The 20,513-nt window shown below is 46.3% G+C and overlaps 1 protein-coding gene and 1 long non-coding RNA gene across 2 annotated transcripts in view; one reads left to right on the top strand and one right to left on the bottom strand.

Moving 5' to 3' along the window:
* The first annotated feature begins 2,748 nt into the window (after positions 1-2,748).
* The window catches only part of LOC121143231, a 32,310-nt gene continuing 14,545 nt past the window's right edge, over positions 2,749-20,513 (top strand). The window contains exon 1 of the long non-coding RNA XR_005880422.1: positions 2,749-2,926. This is a non-coding gene — a long non-coding RNA (uncharacterized LOC121143231). The remainder of the gene's footprint in view (positions 2,927-20,513) is intronic.
* Positions 4,063-17,289, bottom strand: Tmem212 (transmembrane protein 212). Its single transcript, XM_040754600.1, has 3 exons — positions 17,102-17,289; positions 7,323-7,382; positions 4,063-5,829 (listed from the first exon to the last, which is right to left on the bottom strand). Exons 1-3 carry the CDS (start codon positions 17,258-17,260, stop codon positions 5,464-5,466), a joined length of 585 nt encoding a protein of 194 aa, XP_040610534.1. The 5' UTR covers positions 17,261-17,289; the 3' UTR covers positions 4,063-5,463.

Below are 20,513 nucleotides of genomic sequence, written 5' to 3'. Positions count from 1 at the left end.
TATCCCTGCCACACATACCATGTCCTCCCGTCTCCCTTCAAATCATCACTGTTTGCTTTACCTTTCTTTGTTTTTTGGACATAAATTATTATTTCTCGGAGGATTGTGTCTGTTTACAATGTATTTTGGTCATTGTTTTCCCTTTTTAAAAGACAGAGCCTCCCGACTCTCACAAGGTTGGGCTGTGTTCCTGAAGAACATGGATGTCTGGAGGGACACTTAAACTTGCCATTTTAAAGCATTATCAATGTTTTATTTGTAAGAAAGCAAAAGTACCAGCCAGGAGCATGTTTTATAAAAAGTATCGCTGTTTAAATGAAAATTTAGGGTATTATTAGGAAGAATAAAAACAAAGCAAAAAATTACTCAGTCGCTTTCTAGCAACACAGGATGGTGAGGAGGCTCTGTGGGTAAGGACACTTGCTGACAAGCCCAAAGACCCAAGTTCTATTCCCAGAATCCACATGGTGGAAGGAGAGATTCAGCTCCCAGAAGATGGCCTCTGACTTCCACATACACATAGAGCATATTGCAGTTATCATGGGCACCTGAGTACACTCCCAACAAATAAATGTAACAAAGGGGAAAAAATCTATCATTATAACTGTCTATAGGCTCATCACAGAAGCACTATGGAGGGATCTATACCTAGGCAGATCACTGATTTCTTCTAAGCCTGTGTTTTCTGAAAATTTTGTTACATAATATACTAAGTTTGCTGCTGGAAATTGTGTTCAATATTTCAAGATGTATATGGAGACTGGCTTGGTTGGGCTGTGCAAATGTGGGCCAGGGGGCAGAGTCCTATGTGCTAATGTAGACCTTCAGGTCCCATTGTGCCAGCCCCACATAGTGGCTAATGAAACTCGATCTGCTGCCATTCTGGAATAAGCAGTGTCAAATCATCCAAAAATGCACTCTCTCGGGAAACGCCACTTAGCAAATTTATCTAGGTATTTACCTAAATTTGGTGCTGCATTGTAGGCAGATAGGGAGATGGGACCTATGTCTAGAAATGGCAGCAAGAGGAGATTCTTTCACAAAGAAGTATGGTCTAAGGGGTTGGAGATGTAGCTCAGTTGGTAGAGTGTTTGCCTAGCATGCATGCACCCATGGGTTCAATTCCCAGCACCTCATAAACCACTTATAATCCCAGAATTAAGGAGGTAGAAGCAGGAAAGTCAACCAGTTCAAGGTTAGCCTTGGTTACATTGCAAGTTCAAGGCTAGCCTGGGTTATTTGATACCTTATCTTAAAAAAAGAAAAAAGGAAGGAAGGAAAGAAAGAAACAAGTTATAACGTCAATTCTTTGACTTCTATAGCCATTTAGAATTTCCCAGGATGTGTGTTTAAAAGGCACATTGTTTGTGTTCTTCCTCAGGATTCAGACACAGGCCACAGGTGGGGTCCAGAAATTTATTTTAATAAGAACTCTGAAGCCAGGCGTATTAGAACTGTCTGTAGTCCCAGTACCCTGGGGGTGAAGGCCCAGGACCACAGTCACCCTTAGCTTTGCAGTGAGTTTGAGGCCAGCCTGGGCTTCACTATCTGAAAAGAAACAACAAACAATTGGTCTGACTTGCCTGAGTGCTTCTGATGTCATCTGCTCTGAGAAGTGTATTGCAGTTGTCCTGGGTTTTATGGGCTGAGAAGCTCTGCTGCGGCAACAGGAATGACTTCCATGCTGATAGACTTTCCCTCTAGCCCAGTGGTTCTCAACCTTCCTAATGCTGCGACCTTTTAATTCAGTTCCTCAATTTGTGGTGACCCCAGCCATAAAATTATTTCCTTGCTACTCATAACTCTAATTTTGCTACTGTTATGAATTGTAATGCAAACATGTGATATGCAGGATATCTGATGTGCGACCCCTGTGTGATAGAGATATCTTCTGCATATGTTTGTTTAATTGGTTGATGAATAAAGCTCTATTGGCCAATAGGGAAGCAAGATGGGGGAACTAGGAGATGAGGAGGATTCTGGGAAACATAGGCAGAGTCAGTCCTGATGTAGGATGCAAGAGGAGTAACAGGTCTGGATTCCTTCTCTGGTAAGAGAAGACCGTGTAGATACACACAGATTGGTAGTTATGGGTTAACAAATAAGACAGAGCTAGCCAATAAGAAGCCCTCGTCACTGGTCAACAGTATTCATAACTAATATAGCATCCGAGTGTGTATTTGGGGCTCTGAGGTGGCTGTGGAACTGGGCAGGAAATCCTGTAACACCTGTGAAAAGTTGTTGGAGCCCCAAAGCAGTTGAGACCCATAAGTTACAATTTTTGCTTCCTGTTCATTTTCTCTCTCCATGTACTTCAGTTTCCTGGCACAGCTTCTGAGCTCACTTAGCAAACTCTTCACCCAGTTTTCCTTCCCCTCTCCCTGCCCTCCATCCATGCCAAATGGAGCAGCATGCATAAGGCAGACAGCCATATGCCTAGGGAATCCCCCACGGTGGGGGATAATGATGGCTGGTACTTCGCTGGCCCTCATAGTCATAGCTTATATCCAACAAGAACTCTTAGAAAATGTGGACTGTTCACTACCTGGGTGAAATCTCAAGTCCTAAATTTCCAGGTGCCCTGGTAGTCCAGGGAGGGAGGTAATGTGGCTTGGCTTGCCTTGGCAGGGCTCCCTGTAAAATCAGCTCTGTTTTAGGAATGGACAGGATTTCCTTTGCAGACTTATATAGAAGCCGATGAGAATGGGTCTGACCACAAAAGGCATTAAGAGTGCCAACTTCCTGTATTCCAGCTTTGCCAGTTGGGGTACACAGAATCAAGCTGGAAGAAAATAAACCAGCCAGCACCACCTGATCCCAGTAGACACAAATCTGAATTACAAAAGCAGAGTTTGCAGTGGGAGCACTCTTGTCTAAGGAACCCTCTTCAACAGCAGAGGACTGCCATCAGCCACACCTGGATGAGGTAGGGGGCAGGGGTCACTTGTGTCTTCCACCTTCAAGTCTGTCGCAGTGGTGCTGGGCTAGGGCCAGCGGGCCAGCAGTAGTAATAAGGAAGCAACGAGACAGGCCAAATGAATCGGGCTTGGTCAGAAGGTTCTCAATTGGGTTCTGCCCCTTAGTTGAGTGAGTTTTTCCTGGTTTGTTTGAGGCTGGTCTCATGTACCTCATGAGGGTTGAACATACTATATAGCCAGGATGACTTTGAACTCTTTGATCCTCTTGCTTCTGCCTCTTAAGAGCTTGGATTACAGATGTGTGCAAACCATCCCCTGTTTTTGTGGTGCTGGGGATCAAACCCAGAGCTTTATGCATACTAGGCAAGTACTCTATCAACACCCCCAACCCTTAAATGGACTGGTTAGGCAGAGCATTCAACCTGTAAGATGCAAACAGCACCACACAGTCCGAAGCTGGCTAAGACCATGCATTCGTATTATAACTAGCCCTCTTGGAAAAAGTAGGAAGTTCAGCTTGGTTCGGGATATGCAAACATCTCTATCATGACCCAAACAGAAATACTGAGAGAACTTTTTCTGCATGTTGTTTAGCCACCAAATTAAAGCATCCTTATTTGACTAATATTTAAAGCATAGAAGATGTCTCTACAATCATTTTCCACAAAGTTTTTAGTATTCTCTTTTTTAAAAAATTTTATATGATAAAGTTGAATGTGGTAACTTTATTCTAACACCAGAAGAATTACTAAGAAACATGTCAAAACATGATTTAAATTTTAGTTTGTACCTGGTAAAATGTTCACCAGGCAAAAGCACTGGCTGCTCTTACAACGGACTCAGATTCTGTGTCCAGCACCCATGTGACAGTTCACAGCCATCAGTACCTGCAGTTCCCTGACCTCCACAGACATTGCATGCATGTGCTCATAGACATACATGTAGGTAAAACATCCATGCATGAAATAAAAATAAAAAACTATGTAAGCGTGAGAGTCAGGAACAGTGAGACACAAGTATAATTCCAGCATATAGGAGGCTGGGATTGCCAAAATGTTGAGGCTATCCTAGGTTACATAGTGAGTTCCAGGTTAGTTTAGGCTACAGAGAGAGACCACCTCTCAACATAAAACAAACAGAACTATTTTTTTAAAGTTTGACATTTAAGGTTAGTTTATTTTAATACACATTTTCCCAGAAGAAATGCCCATCCTGCTCTTCCACCCTGTGCAGAACGGGGTGGGCACAAAGCCTCTTCTGTAAGTAAGAAACGGACTTTTCTCAGATTTACTGACGCTAACCTGGTAAGTAATACTATCTAAATTGAGGTTGTACAACACAATGTGTCAGCAAATGTCTTTCCACAATCAAATTAGCAAATCTGTTGTCAGTCAGCTCACATGTTGCTGTGTGAGTTTGTAGCATGTATTTGCATGGTGAGAACACTTAAGACTTACTGCTTAAGGGACAGTAAGGGACAAGAGCACTTACTGTCAAGCCTGGGAACATGCGCACCCACAGAAGAGCTGGGTGGAGACAGGTAGATCCCAAGAATTCGCTGGTCAGCCTAGCACAATAGGTTAGTTTCCGGGTCAGTGAGAGATCCTGTCTCAAAGGAGTAAGGACGAGAGCAATAGAGAGAGCCACTTGACAGCTTCCTTAGGTTTCCACATGCAAACATGGGCAGTACGCCCCCAATGCACACATGCACACTCACATAGGATTTACTCCTGGAGACCCAAAACCACTCTCTTTGTAGAGGATGGTGGTTACTGCAGGCTCACAACTACTCAAAGTGCTGAGTGTGACAATCGCAGAGGTGAGGTTAGGGAGAATGTAAGAGCTGGAGGACCAGGAGGCAGGCTGTGAAATGCTTCCAGACACAACGTGGCCAGTGAACGCATGAACTCACAGCCACTGTTGTTACCTGAACAAGACCTAAGACCTGTTCATAAGACTGGATCAGCCAACACTCTGTCATGGAGAGGACTGGGGAGACCCTCAGGAGGCCCCACCCCTTCCAGGGGAGCTCCTGGCAGTTAATGATTGCTGGAGCAAGGGGAGATGTTTCCTTCGGTAGTGTAGCCACTGGTTAGCTGCTCACATTCCAGTAAACGTCCCCTCAACCGTGATTTCAAGGAAACCTCAGAGATCCCCATGGGGCCAACTGAGCTCATGCATGTACATATATATACCATATATATGTACACACACACACTCATTCACACACACACACACACACACACACACACACACACACACACATACACAGCCATGACAGTCAAAGGGGAACTAAAAAGAGAGATATACTGAAGAGGTAAGAGTATGTATGTACCATTGTCTTATTCAATTTTAAAATTCCAGGTTGAGATAAAAATTGGCAAGTGGGGCCTACTATTGGGGGATGAACGAGTTAGTCCCTGAACACCCTCCCCGTTCATCCCAAGTCAATTATTGAGTATATGTAACATGCTGGGCCCTGGTTGCCATGCAGCAGACAGAGTGAGAACTCTTAAGGAATCCCATCAGTCTTCCTCTTCACCATTCAGGACTGAGCAAGTCCAGCCTCCCTCTGTTGAAATCTTACACTTAGGTGTCCGTTCTGCATGAGTCTGGCAGAAAGCTTGATGAACACTCCCAGGGACACACAGAACAGGATGAAGCTCAGGCACAGGTCCAGGGCTTGAAGTGTCAGGTGATACTCTTCATAGTGGAGTGGATCCACGCAGACGGATGGAAACTTTGTGTATGGGAAAGGAAAGGTAACTGCATAACCAAGATAACCGGTCCCTCCAACCCCTGAGAGGGAGTAGAAGCAATATGGACCGAGGAGGGCAGATTCCAAGGCTATTGCAAAATGAAGGGGACATCCCATAATGCTCAGAATTACAAAGGTGAAGCCAGCTTCCCACTGAAAATAAACAGAAACAAACTATTACTTGGAGGGTAGCTGTTAGCCACTAATGGAAGAGGAGAAATTCACACAACTCCCTTCTCTCATCTAGGTGGAGTCTCGTAGCCTAGGCTGGTCTCATGTTGCCAAGGTTGGCCATGAATGCTTGGTCTTTCCTACTTCTACGTCCCAAGTGTCACACTGGATAACCTCCCACCCCACCCCACCCTCAGGGTCGCCATTTGAAATTTAGACCCCCGGCCTTCTGTATGCTAGACTAGCACTCTGTCACCGAACTCTACCGCCAACCCCCTCAACCCTCCTTTTAGGACCCTTTTCCTTTGCCACCAATCTATGTTACAGGAGGAAATCATGTTAGTCAATCTGAGCTAAAATGAAATCAATTCTATCATACATGGAGTGCCAGTTGGTATTGGGAAAAGAAAGCCAAGTCTTTCTTTCTTTCTTTTTTGGTATTTCAAGACTGGGTTTCTCTGTGTAGCTTTGGAACCTGTCCTGGAACTAGTCTTCCTTCCTTCCTTCCTTCCTTCCTTCCTTCCTTCCTTCCTTCCTTCCTTCCTTTCTTTCTTTCTTTCTTTTTTGGTATTTCAAGACTGAGTTTCTCTGTGTAGCTTTGGAACCTGTCCTGGAACTAGCTCTTGTAGACCAGGCTGGTCTTGAACTCACAGAGCTACACCTGCCTCTACCTCCCAAGTGCTGGGATTAAAGGCATGCGCCACCGCCATCCGGCCTCAGCTTGCCATCTGTAGTTGGGTAGCGCTACATGGCTGAAGCGCCTCTCAGAAAGGCTGCCTTTCAGACCGATCCAGACCTCAGGCAGGGCCTGGCCTTTAACCCAAGGTCCAGCTGACCTGTCTACAGCCTTTGCCACTGAAATTAGACCGAAAGCGGATACTGCACTCCTTCTGTGGCGTGGGAAGAGGTGATTTGGTGCTGTTGAACACAAGCTAGCATGGAGTTCTCATCCTTTCCAGGTCTGAGAGAGCTCAGAAGGGGACCTCAGGCTGAGGAGTTGAGATATGAACCGCTGGGAGTGTAATTCAGTGGGTGGGGCTTTGTCTAGCAGGCACTGAGTCTTGGGTTCGGTCCCACCCCACCACCACCCACACACCATGGGCACTTTCATTGTTTAAACATAAGAGCATGTCATTTTGTTCCTACAACATTAAATTCGGGAGTACTGACGCTGACCCCAATCATGAACTTAGAGAAATTATTTGGAGTAAGAACTGGATACAAAATTATAGATTTTAAACATAGTTTATAAAATTGGGCACATGCCTGTAGTCCCAGAACTTGGGAGATGGAAGAAGGAGGGTTAGAAATTTGAGGTCAGCATCAGCTACATGGCAAGTACAAGGACAACCTGGGATACACAAGACTCAGTCTTCACACACACACACACACACACACACACACTCACGCACGCACGCACGCACGCACGACTGTCAGGCCCACTGTCCCATCCCTGCTGACATTTTTGTATTTACCAAGTATCTCTGGCTCCACTGTCTGTGAGCAAGCAGTACAAGTGCCCCAGCTGTGATGGCCTATGAAAAGAAAATTGGAAAAAAATAACATCCACAATCCAAGGGACCTCTGCAAAGAGTTCAATCCGTCGCACAGCGTGACAACTTTATCACAAGCTAGAAGGCAGGGCAAGGGGTGAAATGGATTTACGGCTCTGATCCCTTCTTCATCTGTGAGAGGAACTGTGTTGACAGGGAGGAAAAGGAGCCATTAGAGTCCTCAGGACATGAGTCACACCAACTCAGTTTCCATTCTCTCTATTGCCTTTGCCGTCAGAGTGGCCCCCTCTGCTCCTGTCAGGTCACCACAGTTAAATCTTGCTTCACAGGTGTTGTCCTATGCTTTGTGAGGTGGTTTGAATAAGAAATGGCCCTGTAGGCTCATGGATTTGAACCCTTGCTTACAAGTGGGTGGTAACTGTTTGGGAAGGGAATAGACTCTTTAGGACTTGGAGCCTTGCTGGGGGTGGGCCTTGAGGGATTGTAGTCTTGCCTCATTTCCTGCACACTCTCTGCTTTCTGTGAGGGGGTAAAATGCACAGAGCCAACTTCCTCCTCCTGCTGGCGTGCCATGCTTTCCGCCGTCGTAGACTCTAACGCTCTGGAACCATAAGCCAAAGTCAACTCTGATGTTGCTTTTAGTTGCTATTTTTAATCGCAGCAACACACACACACAGACTTTACATTTTAAGGATTTTAAACATGTATTTATGTTTATTTGCCCCCCTCCCCGTGTGTATGGAAGTCAGATAAAGTGATGGGACTGATTCTCCCCTTCTACTCAGGGTGTAGACTTGGCCGAAGGCATCTTTATTCACTGAGTCATGTTGCCACCCCAATATTCTGTTTTCATCTTTCTAAAGCTGCAAATGAGACAAACTGAAGTGGAAACCTGTCGCCAAGCCCTGAATCACTCCTAGCAGGGGCTCTGTCCTTTGCAGCTTGCTTTCTTTTGATCTTGTGGCCTTGACCTACTGATGGGATGCTGTTTCCTAACTAATGAAGACGGATGTGCAGAATGGCATTTAGTGTTCTGGGTGCAGTGGTGTCCTCTTTTATGAAGAATTTTTTTCTATAGTCCATGCTTAAAGAAAGAGACCCAAGGCAGAGAAGGAAAATAGTTAATAAGGGAGGGGATGGTGTGTCCAGAATGTTGCAGTAGATAATGGAAAAAGAATCTCTGAGCTCATCTTGGATTCATCATGAGGTCTGATGAAGGAACCATTTGTGGTTATCGAGACTAGAAATCACTTCTCCCCAAACCACAGAAATCCTCACTCTCAAGCAAAGTGTGGGCTTCTGAGGTCCAGAGAGAAAGTCCAGAAGACATGATCAGGGTGTGGAAATGTTTCAGGACAGCACAGTTTTGATTTTGACAGAGGACTAAATATGAAGGCTCGCACAGACCTGCTGGATTCAGGTGAGAAGGCAGAGCTTTGCCCATGTGATCCAGTGGGATGTGGCTTGCAGAGTTCCAAGTTTGGTGTATTTCCTGGTTTGAAACTTGGATTTAGAGAGACTAGGAGAGGGAAACCTCTCCTCACACATGACTCTCGCTGCCGAGCCCAAGATGGCAGACTTGCTGTGTGTCTACCATGAATGTCCCATGGATAAAAACAGGACCGTCTGTAGTCGAAAGAAATTTCTGGCTTGATTCTGCAAGAGGGACCTTGCCAGGGGATGTTAAGGAGGCAGAGGCAGGGCAATGTACTAAGGGAAGAGAACTAGATCCCGGGGCTGTCTAACTTCCAGACTAACATGTCACGCGCCTGAGAGAGAAACTCAGAAGCAGGAGAGTAGGGAACTGCTCCTGTCCCTTTGCTGGCTGAGCTCTGGAAGTTGGCTGCCATTATGGGACGCTGAGAGGCTAGCTTGCCATAAGTATGTTGGCAGGAGTTTCTTTCCTTTTGAAAGCTGAAAATCGCTGCAGAATTGCAGTTTCCTGTTATTTTGGTCACAGCAGCCAGCTTGAATTTTGCCTTGTTTACACACAGCTCTGAAAAAGCTCTTTCACCAAGTAGCAGCCTAGGATATGACTGTTCGGTAACTTGTTAAATCCACTTAACTGATGGGATGGGGGTGCCAGAGCTGAGCACACCCACCTGATGCCCCCTCCTGTATTTATATAAGAAGGGGAAAGAATTAAAAAGGAAGAGATTTGAGAGTAGGGAGCAGAAGTCAAGAGGGAAAAGGAAAGGAGGAAGAAGCGGGTGTCTGGGAAGCAAAGGGCTGGTGAATCAGTGTGGGTTGGGGAAGGACAGGGAGGTGAGGATCCTGCAGGTAGGAGAGAGAGCACTCCCTCCCTCTGCTGTGCTACCGGCTTGCTTTCCTGGTAAATCGTGAACCCTCCTACTAGATGTTTATGCTGCTTAAATACAAGCATGCAGTTCCCAGAAGCAGGTGAATTGAAGGAAGCAATTTTAGAGGCATCATATGAAGATAGGATATACAACTTAGTCACGTAAAAGCATCTATTGTGGGTCTACTACAAGAAGTGAGGCAATCCTGATGCAGATAAGTAATGAGAGCAAGTCTCAGACCGACTGAATATAGGGCAGACACGATGGTAAGCACGCTAGTGTTAACACATTGCATCTATACAATGAGGCTGAAGACACAGTTCTGTGAGCAGCATGCCTTCCCAACACACAAAGCACTGATTGTGACCCCAGCTTTTCATGAACAGGGCACGGTGGCACACATCTGTAGTCCTAACACTCAGTCCACAGAGGCAGGGGGATCAGAATTTCAATGTCACCCTCCGTTGCACAGGGTCTGAGGTCAGTCTGCGCTACATGGGACCCTGCGTTAGTGACTTTCTTACTTCTGTCATAAAAGCAGTTTCAGAGAGGGCGTATTTATGTTGGCTGAGTTTCAGGGAGATTCTGCCCATTGTGGACAAGAAGACATAGCAGTAGATTGAAAAGGCATGGAGCAGGCTGGGAAGGCATAGCGGCAGGCTGGGAAGGCATGGAGCAGGCTGGGAAGGCATGGAGCAGGCTGGGAAGGCATGGAGCAGGCTGGGAAGGCATGGAGCAGGCTGGGAAGGCATGGAGCAGGCTGGGAAGGCATGGAGCAGGCTGGGAAGGCATGGAGCAGGCTGGGAAGGCATGGAGCAGGCTGGGAAGGCATAGCGGCAGAGGCAGGAGGCTGGCTGTCTAGTTGCATCTATACTCATGACTCATGTGGTGGGCAGGAAATGGACCTGAACTACAAGGCCTCAGGATCTGTCCTGTGTGGCTGACTTTTTCCAGCAAGGGTTCATTCATGTCCCAAAGCTTCCACAACCTTCTCAAACAGTGCCACTAGCCAGGGACCAAGTATTCAAACCCTTCACCTATGAGGAACATTTCACATTGGAACTAGACTCTCAAAAATAAAGTTAAATAAACTGACATGGAGCTATTCTCCTGCTTCTCAAAGGAAGCTAAGAGACTGTAGGAGATGAAGAGGAGCCCCAAGTCACTGCAGGAATCATGATTCCCACACTCATTGGAACTTGTGATCTAGATCAAAAAACAATGAACATACACAATGTTTCATCGAAGAGTCTGAGAAAAGACAGCTCAGCACTTGAGCGTCTACAGCTCTCACAGAGGACCTGAGTTCAGTTTCCAGCACCCAAGGCAGACAGCTCCCACCTGCCTGAAATGCCTGCTCCAGGAGGCCGGATGGATCTCTTATGGCCTCTGAGATACCCCGCCCCCAGCACATGCACGCGCACACACTAAAAACAAAACAACAACTTTACTAAATAAAACAAAATAAAAATAGGCAAGAATGAGAGTTTGGCACCCAAAAAGCACGTGGTGTGAAGTTTGGGAGGAAAATGGATGAAGACTCCAGGACAAATAGAGCCCGGAGCAAGGCTGAAGGACGGCTTCCATTCCCGTGGCCCTGGCAGGTGAGAGCAGGCCAGCTGGAGCCCAGCATCTGCAGAGGCGAGGAAGTGGCATTGTGCTTGGGGCACAGACAGGGAGGAGCCAGACCTGCAGCAGGGTGGGGTTTTGGTGGAAAAAGCAGAAAATCAGAGTTGAAATCTGTGCTACACCGGGGTGAGGAGGACCTCACAGGTGAGGTCAGTGCAGTTGGGGTGAATCTGGGGACAGTCAAGTAGCACTTGTAGGCAGAGACATTAGGACTGCGCCACTAGCCATGCCCACTTTGGGCGTGGCTAGAGGCGCGAACGGAGGTGGTAATAAAAGGCGGCACAGGAGAAATGCACACTCTCTTTTGGGCTTCCGGTCCTTTAGCTTCCTGCTGACTCACCTTGGTTGCCAGTTTTCTCTTGTAAGTAATCACTACAATAAATAGTTACCTATACCTCATCAAGTATGATTTATCGTTACAAGCACTGGTGGCTTTGATCACACGAGAGTTTAGACATCTGAGACAGAGGCTTCGTGCACGCTGGAATGGAATGGGTGTGGTCTCGGGGTCCCTGTAGGACCCTGCTCTTTAGACTTTAAACTTCACTTGTGGGGAGCAGCACATCTTGTATTTTGGTTTAGTTACAAACCTTTTTTTTTCTTTTTTTTTTTAACAGGGTCTTGTTACCCATGTTATTAGGGTCAGTTCCTGGACCTTTGCAGCCCTAAAATGCCACATCTGCCACCCATCCTCCCAGCAGGAAGAACTGAGAGGTCTACCCGCCTCTGCCAAGTTCCCCTTCAGGGTCTCTCTAGGAGGTTTGGGTTTAAACACAGAGCCAGAAGTTAGCAGGCATAGGGGAGCAGTCCTGGCTGGCCAAGCTGGGTTCCTGCCATTGTTGTCCCAAAGTTGTCTGGAATTCCTGGGGATACCCCAGTTACTTAGAGTCCATCATTTCAATGGTCCCATGGTCAAACGGAGGGCACAGTGACTCTTTAGATGATCATGTCATTCCTTCTAGGGCAGTTGCAATGTCACATGACCCAGGTTAGCCTCCAACTTCCCTGAGGGTGACTTAGAACTTCTGCTCCTCCGGCTTCTGCCTCCCAAGTACTGAGATTCTTCACCGCCACGCCCAGTTTATGTGGTCCAGCCTAGGGCTTCACAGATGCTAAGCCAGCACCTACCCAACTGAGCTACATCCTGAATCCTAGAAGTCTAATTTTATATCCAATATGTTTAGTGCCATATCTTCTCTATTCTATTCATTACAATTGCTGCTAGTTACCAAATACATTGGTTTTGGCTTGGCTTTCAGGGTTACCTAGACATAACATCTGAGTAGGGTAGACAAGGGAAGGAGCTCAGTGAGGAGCAGGGGGAAGTGTACATTGGGACATGTGCTAGGAAAATGTAATGTCCCATGGCAGATGATTTAATCAGGCCTGGCTTAGGGCATTACTCCACAGTGCAGGCCTAGAGCTGGCAGCATGGTATGCTCTGATTTTACCAAAGGTTTCAGTTGGTACTAAAACTTTTAGTTTGGACCTTGGCAGGATGAGCAAGCTGGACTAGGCCACCTGTCCTCAAAATGTCAAATAATGACAGTAGAGAGAAGTAGAGAAAGGTGATCTATTCACTGTGGCCATGTTAGGAAGAAGGACAAATACCCTCCAAGTCCACCTTCCGGTCCCCAAATGAAGTTTGTCTTCAGAGGATAAGAGATGTGAGCAACTGAGCAGTCTTGGTCAGTATGTGCACCCACCATGACTGACCCATCACTGTCTGGGTCCCAGTCTGTCTATCAAGGTGGTTTGACAAGCTGTTGTAACTATATAGAACTTTCTTGTGGAGGTGGCTTGCTCCCCAATGACACCTTTTCCTTCCTTCTGTCAGCATGAGATCCCTGAGGGAATTCTAATTCCTTGGGGTCCATTGTTTCCACAGCTTGATGAACAAAGGGAGGGGTGAGCCTATTTGTCTTTAGAATCTCTTCCCTCCTGCCAGATCTGGTAAGTGGGAGCTACCTAACAAGTACTGCTGAGGGCCCAATGTAATCCAACCCTGATCCTGCTGTCTATAGATCCCCAGTGTTGGCCCTGCCATCCACAGATGCCCAGTGCTGACCCTGCCATCCACAGATGCCCAGTGCTGACCCTGCCATCCACAGATGCCCAATGCTGACCCTGCCATAAACAGATCCCCAGTGTTGGCCCTGCCATACACAGATGCCCAGTGCTGACCCTGCCGTCTATAGATCCCCAGTGCTGACCCTGAAGTCTATAGATCTCTAGTGCTGACCCTGAAGTCTATAGATCTCCAGTGTTTGCACAATATGAAAAGAGTCTACTTTAGCAGAAAGAATTGAGTCAAAGGTCATTTTTGGTTTGAAACTGATTTCCCAACACAAAGAAAGGGAAGTTGGAGAAGAAAGAATTGGTTTGGATGACGAGATGGCTAATTTGTTTTTAGGCAGGCTGACTATAAAGAGGCTTAGACTATTGAAGTGGGAAAGGAACCATTGACAAAGATCAGTTTGCTTAGCCTGACTTCAGGCAAATTACCAGAGTCAGCACTTTCTTGTAAGATCTTCGTTGGGGGCCTATGAGACGGCTCAGCAGGTAAAGGCACTTTCTACCAAGCTGAAGACCTGAGTTTGACCCCACATGGTGGGAAGAGAGAACTGGCTAATCAGTGTTGTTCTCTGACCTCCACTGGTGCATTCATACACACGATAAATGAATAAATAAAACATGGCAATAGATCAGTAGAGCAGCCCATCCTCAAGGCCAGGGATGTTGGATTAACTATGCACATGATCTCTTCATCCTTCAACATCACCTGGCAATGGCAATAGATCAGTAGAGCAGCCCATCCTCAAGGCCAGGGATGTTGGATTAACTATGCACATGATCTCTTCATCCTTCAACATCACCTGGCAATGGCAATAGATCAGTAGAGCAGCCCATCCTCAAGGCCAGGGATGTTGGATTAACTATGCACATGATCTCTTCATCCTTCAACATCACCTGGCAGACAATGCCTGATCACCCCGTCTGTCCTCAGCAAAACTCCCCATCCTTTCTCCTTGCTGTTTCCTCTTAGTAATTTCCTATCCACTGCCCCACACCCTGCTTGCTCCTTGACCTACAGTCTCTCATGTGCTGCACTGTCTGGAGTTGAACCTGGGCCTGTATTGAGGCCTCCTTTCTCCATTCTACAGTAGTACCGAGTAAACTCTGCCAAACATTGTCTTCCCTTTGCTACTGTATGGTAGGTGGAAATCCCAAGACTGCTAAGCCCCACAGAGCCAAGCCCCTCTGTACCGGTGAGAAGCCTGCTCTGCAGGCCTCAAGTGGAACCCTGATCATGTAATCACGAGGCTCTGCGAGCTAGACTGTGGCTTGTTTCTGGCCAAGACCCCAGGCTCTCTAGATGTGGGTCCTTTGATCAGACTTATGGGACCCAGGTCCATCAGAGTTGGCTCTGCAGGCCATGTGTTCCAGGAGTATCAGGGCTCAGCGCTGAAGGTACTGTGACCTGCTGGCTACATGTTTCCTAGCAGCTGATGCCTTTAAATAAACTTGCTCAGACATCCTAGGAGAACTGTGTGCCGTGGGACTTTCAGAATAGCTTTAGGAGGGTGTGTGGACCAAACACGGGCCTGACTTTTAAAAGTCTTGAATTAAAAACTTTGCATGAATACAAGGGACTGTATCATATGCAAAACTTCTCCCTTATACATCTCAAAAACAAAATAAACCTGGGCGTTGGTGACGCATGCCTTTAATCCCAGCACTTGGGAGGCAGAGGAACGTGGATATCTGTGAGTTTGAGGTTAGTCTGGTCTATAGAACAAGTTCCAGGACAGCCTCCAAAACAATACAGAGAAACCCTGTCTCAAAAAAAACCCAAAATTAATAGTAATAATAATAATAATAAACAAAAAAAACAGAGTCATTTGTAAAGAGAACGGCAATGCGATTGGAATATGCAAGTATTAATTTCACCGGAGTTTGTGTCTCAGCAGCCATTAAAGAAGTGATTGGCAGGGTGGTGCAGAGTAAGGCAGAGGCCTTTTGAAGCTGACCTCCATCAGACAAAGCTGTAGCTTAGTAGCAAACTCCATTTAGACATAGGAGGAGTGAGTACTGTACTGCTTCCTTCGGGGGGGGGGGGGGGTCTCCTGCACAGACCCAGCCTCCCATATTAGTCCTCAAAACCTAACCAGAGTTCAATGCTATGACACAGACTGGGTTGCCAGAATGCAGAGCCCAGGAGTAATCTACTCAGTCAACAGCATCCATTAAATGCTATTTTTTCCCAAATCTATGGCTGTCTTTGTTCTAAGCTCTGGAGATGGAGGGAAACAAAACGGAAGGAGAACCCAGTCTTTGTTTGACGCACAGTAGGCAGTTAAGTTATTAGTAATATAGATGGGTGGACCATAGGACTGGGAACAGCGGATGGGGCAGGGATGACAATTTTAAAGTTGCTATTCGCATCTGCTTTAGTTATCTATTTTGTGCAGGACTGGGGGAGTGGGAACATGGGTACCTCTGATGGGAATTGGTTCTCCTCTCCCACCATGTGGGTCCCAGGTATCGAACTTGGGTCTTCCAGCTTGGCAACAGCGCCTTTTCCTTCTGGGTCATCTCTAGTGGCCTCTAGGGAATTGCAATTTAAAATAGGGTAAAAACGGGAAGATACAGGTGGAAAAGTGGCACTTGATTGAGAATTGATGGTGGGGAGTTGGGTGTGCAGCTCAGTTAGTCATGTGCTCGCCTTGAAGCATGAAGCCCTGGGCTGAACCTCTAGCATGGCGGAAAGATCAGAAGCTCTAGACTTCACAGTGAGTTCTTGGACAGCTCGAGACACATGAGATCTTGCCTTTGAAAAAGTGGTTTGGCAGCCAGCCAGATACAGGAAGATTTTAGACAAAGAGCCCCTAGAGCAAAGGCCCAGGGGTGAAACACACCTTGGCATTCTTGAAATGGCAGCCATGGACGTGAAGGGGCAGACATGAGGTCCAGGAAGCTGCTGCACTCCGGGGAACAGGACAGGAGCAGGGTTGATAGCAAGTGGATAAGAACAGAGTTTGGACAGAGCACAGGGTAAGGAAAGGCTTGGTGCTAGCTAGCAATTGGGTACAAAGCTCTCAGCAGTCTGTTCAAATTGCCTTCAGCCTCTCCAAGTATCTTAGAGTTAGACAGTTGTTCACATGGTGCCTTTTTTACCCGTAACTGTCCCCACAGCACAGGAAAAAAGCAAGAAGGAACTAGCTGGCCGAGACGCCTGCTTCGAGCCACATAGCAAGAACATTAAAGTCAGAAATTAAACACAGGTTATTCCCCTACGCCTTGTGTCTCTGACTCTGTGCCCAACCCCAGCCTGCCTCCCTCCACCTCATATCATTTCTCTTGACCCATGCCTAAAATGTTATGTTCAGCCTGTGTCAAACATATATAGTCTTAGTCAAAACCAAGTCCACTGTGGTGACACGAGCTTGTAAGGGATGGACAGCTGCATAATAGCCAAAGCCTCACTATGTAACCCAGGCTGGCCTCCAGCTCACATTCCTGCCTCAGTGTTCGAGGTGCTGGGGTTACAGGTCTGTGCCACCATACCTCATAAGAATTTCCTGAACATTTCATTGCTGTATACATGACATGCAAATACACATGAAACAATGCTAACTAATACATGTTTAAAATTCGGTTAATAAAAACTCCTGCTCTAAATTCAAGATTATGATTTTCTGCAGGATATAGACTATGAATTATTGGAAAACCCTTAACCGATATATTATTTTACTTCTGCTTTCCTTTCACCTCCCTTTATGTCAGTATGCTTAATAAGATATGCCCTACCACAGCCCCGTTCCAGATGGGACAGGCAATCCAAACGCTCCATCCTGCATACCAAAACTTGCAGGAAAAGACCGGGAAGAAGGCAAGGACTCCTGAGAAGACGCTGAGGCTCCCTAGAGCAAGCAGGGTCCAGCCAGCAGCCTGGTAGAGGCCCTTCATCTTCCTCTGTGACTTGAGTCTTTGCTCTGAGACAGTTTGCTACCAAAACACAGGGTAAGCCAGGCCTCTGCAAACATCAGTTTCTTAGAGACTGTAGCTGCGTTGTCTGCAAACATGGGCAACAGAATCCTGCAGACAATAGCCATTGTTTTTCCAAAGGTGAGAGGAAGGAATGATAGATCCCTGGGTGTAAGTCAGACACGATAAACTCTAGCACAGTCATTTTTCAGAGTGCGCTGGGCGTGGGTGGTGGGGACGACACCACACACGATGACAACGACTGATTGCTCATTTCAGAGCGGCTGCCTTCACTCCCTTCATCTGCTGTGTCCTGGGGAGTGACCACTTCCTGACTTAATCAGATTCAAAGGCTCACTGACTGAGCTAATTGTTTCTGAACTCAACCTGCCTGGTGGTTACAGCATAAAGCCAACATCCTTTGTGTACAATAGGGCCACATTCCCAGCAAAAGTTCCCACAAAACAGGGCAAGAATCACACACGCCAATCACTTTCCACTTTTCGTTATATTTAATTTAAATGGTTTGAGCAAACACGTCTTTCCTTTCCAAGTCTAATTCCATACAATTCTTTATTATTATTATTTTAGACAAGGGCTGGGAGTACTCCCTATGGAGACCAGGTTGTCCCTGAATTTGGGGATCTTCCTGCCTCTGTCTCCCAAGAGCTGATATTACAGGAATTATGCTCAACTGTTTACAATTACATTTATTGGTGCTGGAGAAGTGGTTTATTGGTTAAGAGTATGACTGCTCTTCCAGAGGAACTGGGTTCTATTCCCACTATCCATTTGCTGGCTCACAACTGTCCATACTCCAGTCTCAGGGGATTTGACACCCTCTTCTGGCGTCCTTGGGCATCAAACATACATGTGGTGTACACACATACATGCAGGCAAAATAGCCATACACATGAATTACATTTTAAAGTAATTACATTTATTCTCTCTCTCTCTCTCTCTCTCTCTCTCTCTCTCTCTCTCTCTCTCTCTCTCTCTCTCTCTCTCTCTCTCTCTCTCTGTGTGTGTGTGTGTGTGTGTGTGTGTGTGTGTGTGTGTGTGTGTGTAAGGGGGTGCTCATGTCTTTGTATGACAACTTGCAGAAATCAGTTCTCTTCTTCCTCCATATTTGGCCCAGGGATCAAGCTTAGGTCTTCCGGTGTGGAGACAAGTGCTGTCTCATCAGCCCAGAACATGGGTTTGAAGTCAGGCAGGGTGGGGGCCTGATTCTGGCTTCACCCTCCACTGGGTTTGTGTCCTAGAGGAAGAACAAGCTAATTCTGGGTCTGTTTCTTCCTTAGAGAAGCAGGAGAGCCTACTGTTTATCTCACCAGGTAGCTGGGCGAGAGTGCCAGTTGAGCTCACATGTGTAGATGCTTAGGGCATGCCAGCTCTGCATAGGGCACATCCTGAGATCACCCTTCTTCGAGGTTCCTGTGACATGGCTCAGACATTGATTCTGTTGTTTGTCACCTTGGGGACATTAGGCTGATCTCTTCTGATCAGTTTAATAAAGATCCCCGAAGGGACCTCCCACATACTGGAAAAAGGACACCTCTCACCAGTTCTCTGCATTTTTCCCCGTTCTGTCTTCTGATCTATAATAGCCATTCCTCGAGTTGACCCAGATTTCAAAGCAATCGCATCGCAGCTACACAGAATCCGGGAAAGCTGCTCAGACTGCCTGGCATGGCCGCTGTGCCCTGGGTCCTCTCAATGCTGTGGAATAGATCCTCGAATTACTTTCTTTCTGCATGAACTAGAGAAGTTCCTGAAGGCCAGAGAACTTGCGAGTCTTCTGCATTCAGGAAATATGTATGACCTCTCAGCAGCTTAAGACTGGCCTCTGACAGTTTAAGACTGTGTCTATGAAGCAAATCCACACTAGCAAATACTTGCTGAATTAATTCACGGAGATGCTAGCCTGTCCAGTCTGCATTTGGGGCCCAGGGAGCTGAACAAGGGTGAGTGTATGTGAGTTCAAGTTCACTAGAGCTCACACCAAGGCCAGTTTGTTCCCTCATGCCTGGGGAAAGGGTCTTGGGGAACGACAGATTTCTCTGCATTTGTATTTGGCTGAGCTGTTTTGACTTTACTTCTTATCTCAAGATTACAGCTCTGTGGTGTGTTTTCTTGCACACTCCAGGTCAGCTCAGTCTCTGCTGTTTGCACGTTCAGAAAATAGACTGCTAAAATCCCCAAGTTTAACAGTACACAGTGCAAAGGATGCCAAACAAAGACAATGGTTTGTTTTTATTTGGGGAGATTTTAAGTGCCTGTAGCATTCTGGATTAGGGTAGATGTTGTCCTTACAACTCTTAGTGGTTCAAAAGCATTCCCACCAAATATGATCCAGTGATGAATCGAGATGGAACTAGGGACATCTCCCTCTGTGATTTTCAGAGAGGCTGAGTTCATGTTAACTGTTAAAGCAAGAACATCTTTCAGGGAGAACAGAAGTAAGTGTGCACCTGTTGCCAGCTTCCACTCTATCAGCCAGGGCTCTGTACCTAGGCACTGGCAGCTACCACCACCGGGGAGCCCTTTTTATTGGCAGCAATTTTCTAGACCAGGAATTCTGTAAATTCTTCCAGAAGGCGGCAGAGTCAAAGTCTTTGCACACCTTCCCTTCTCTCCAATCCAAAGAAACTCCAAGATCTTGTCTCAAAGAATGGTTGAGGCTCCACCAACATGTCAATCCTACTCTGTCACTAAAGATAAAAACACAACAAACAAGCAAACAAAATCAAACCAAAGCAATGTTGGGTGTCCAATGCCTGCAATCCCAGCACTTGGGAAACTGAGGCTGGAGGATCAGTACTTCAATATCAGCTTGGACTACACAGCAAATCTCTATCTCAGCCACTCACACAAACAAAATGAAATAAAACAAACAGAAAAGTCATCCTAAGCCAACATTTGAATCCAGCTCCCTCCTGCATACTGCATACAATCAAGCAAGGAATTCCAGACTCACAGAGCAGGGATGATGTCATAGATGCTGAGGGGGATGCTGACTCCATCAACCTGTGTCTTTTTAAGTACATTCCTTCACATGTGACCCCTATGAATAACAGCCCTGTGGTGCTAGAGTTTTAGTGTTTAAAAAGCTTTAAAATTACAGGAGAGATCCATTTATATGAAAAAGAAAAACGAAAGAGAATGGGGCTTCCAAAGACAGACATACTTAAATGTATTTTCCTAGTAGTTCCAGATAGCTGTCTTATTTTTACAA

Source organism: Mesocricetus auratus, unplaced genomic scaffold (genome assembly GCF_017639785.1).
Source record: "Mesocricetus auratus isolate SY011 unplaced genomic scaffold, BCM_Maur_2.0 Super-Scaffold_100011, whole genome shotgun sequence".
NCBI classification, from domain to species: domain Eukaryota; kingdom Metazoa; phylum Chordata; class Mammalia; order Rodentia; family Cricetidae; genus Mesocricetus; species Mesocricetus auratus.
Note: the sequence above shows the minus strand (reverse complement) of the source record. Positions and strands in the feature narration are given on the sequence as shown.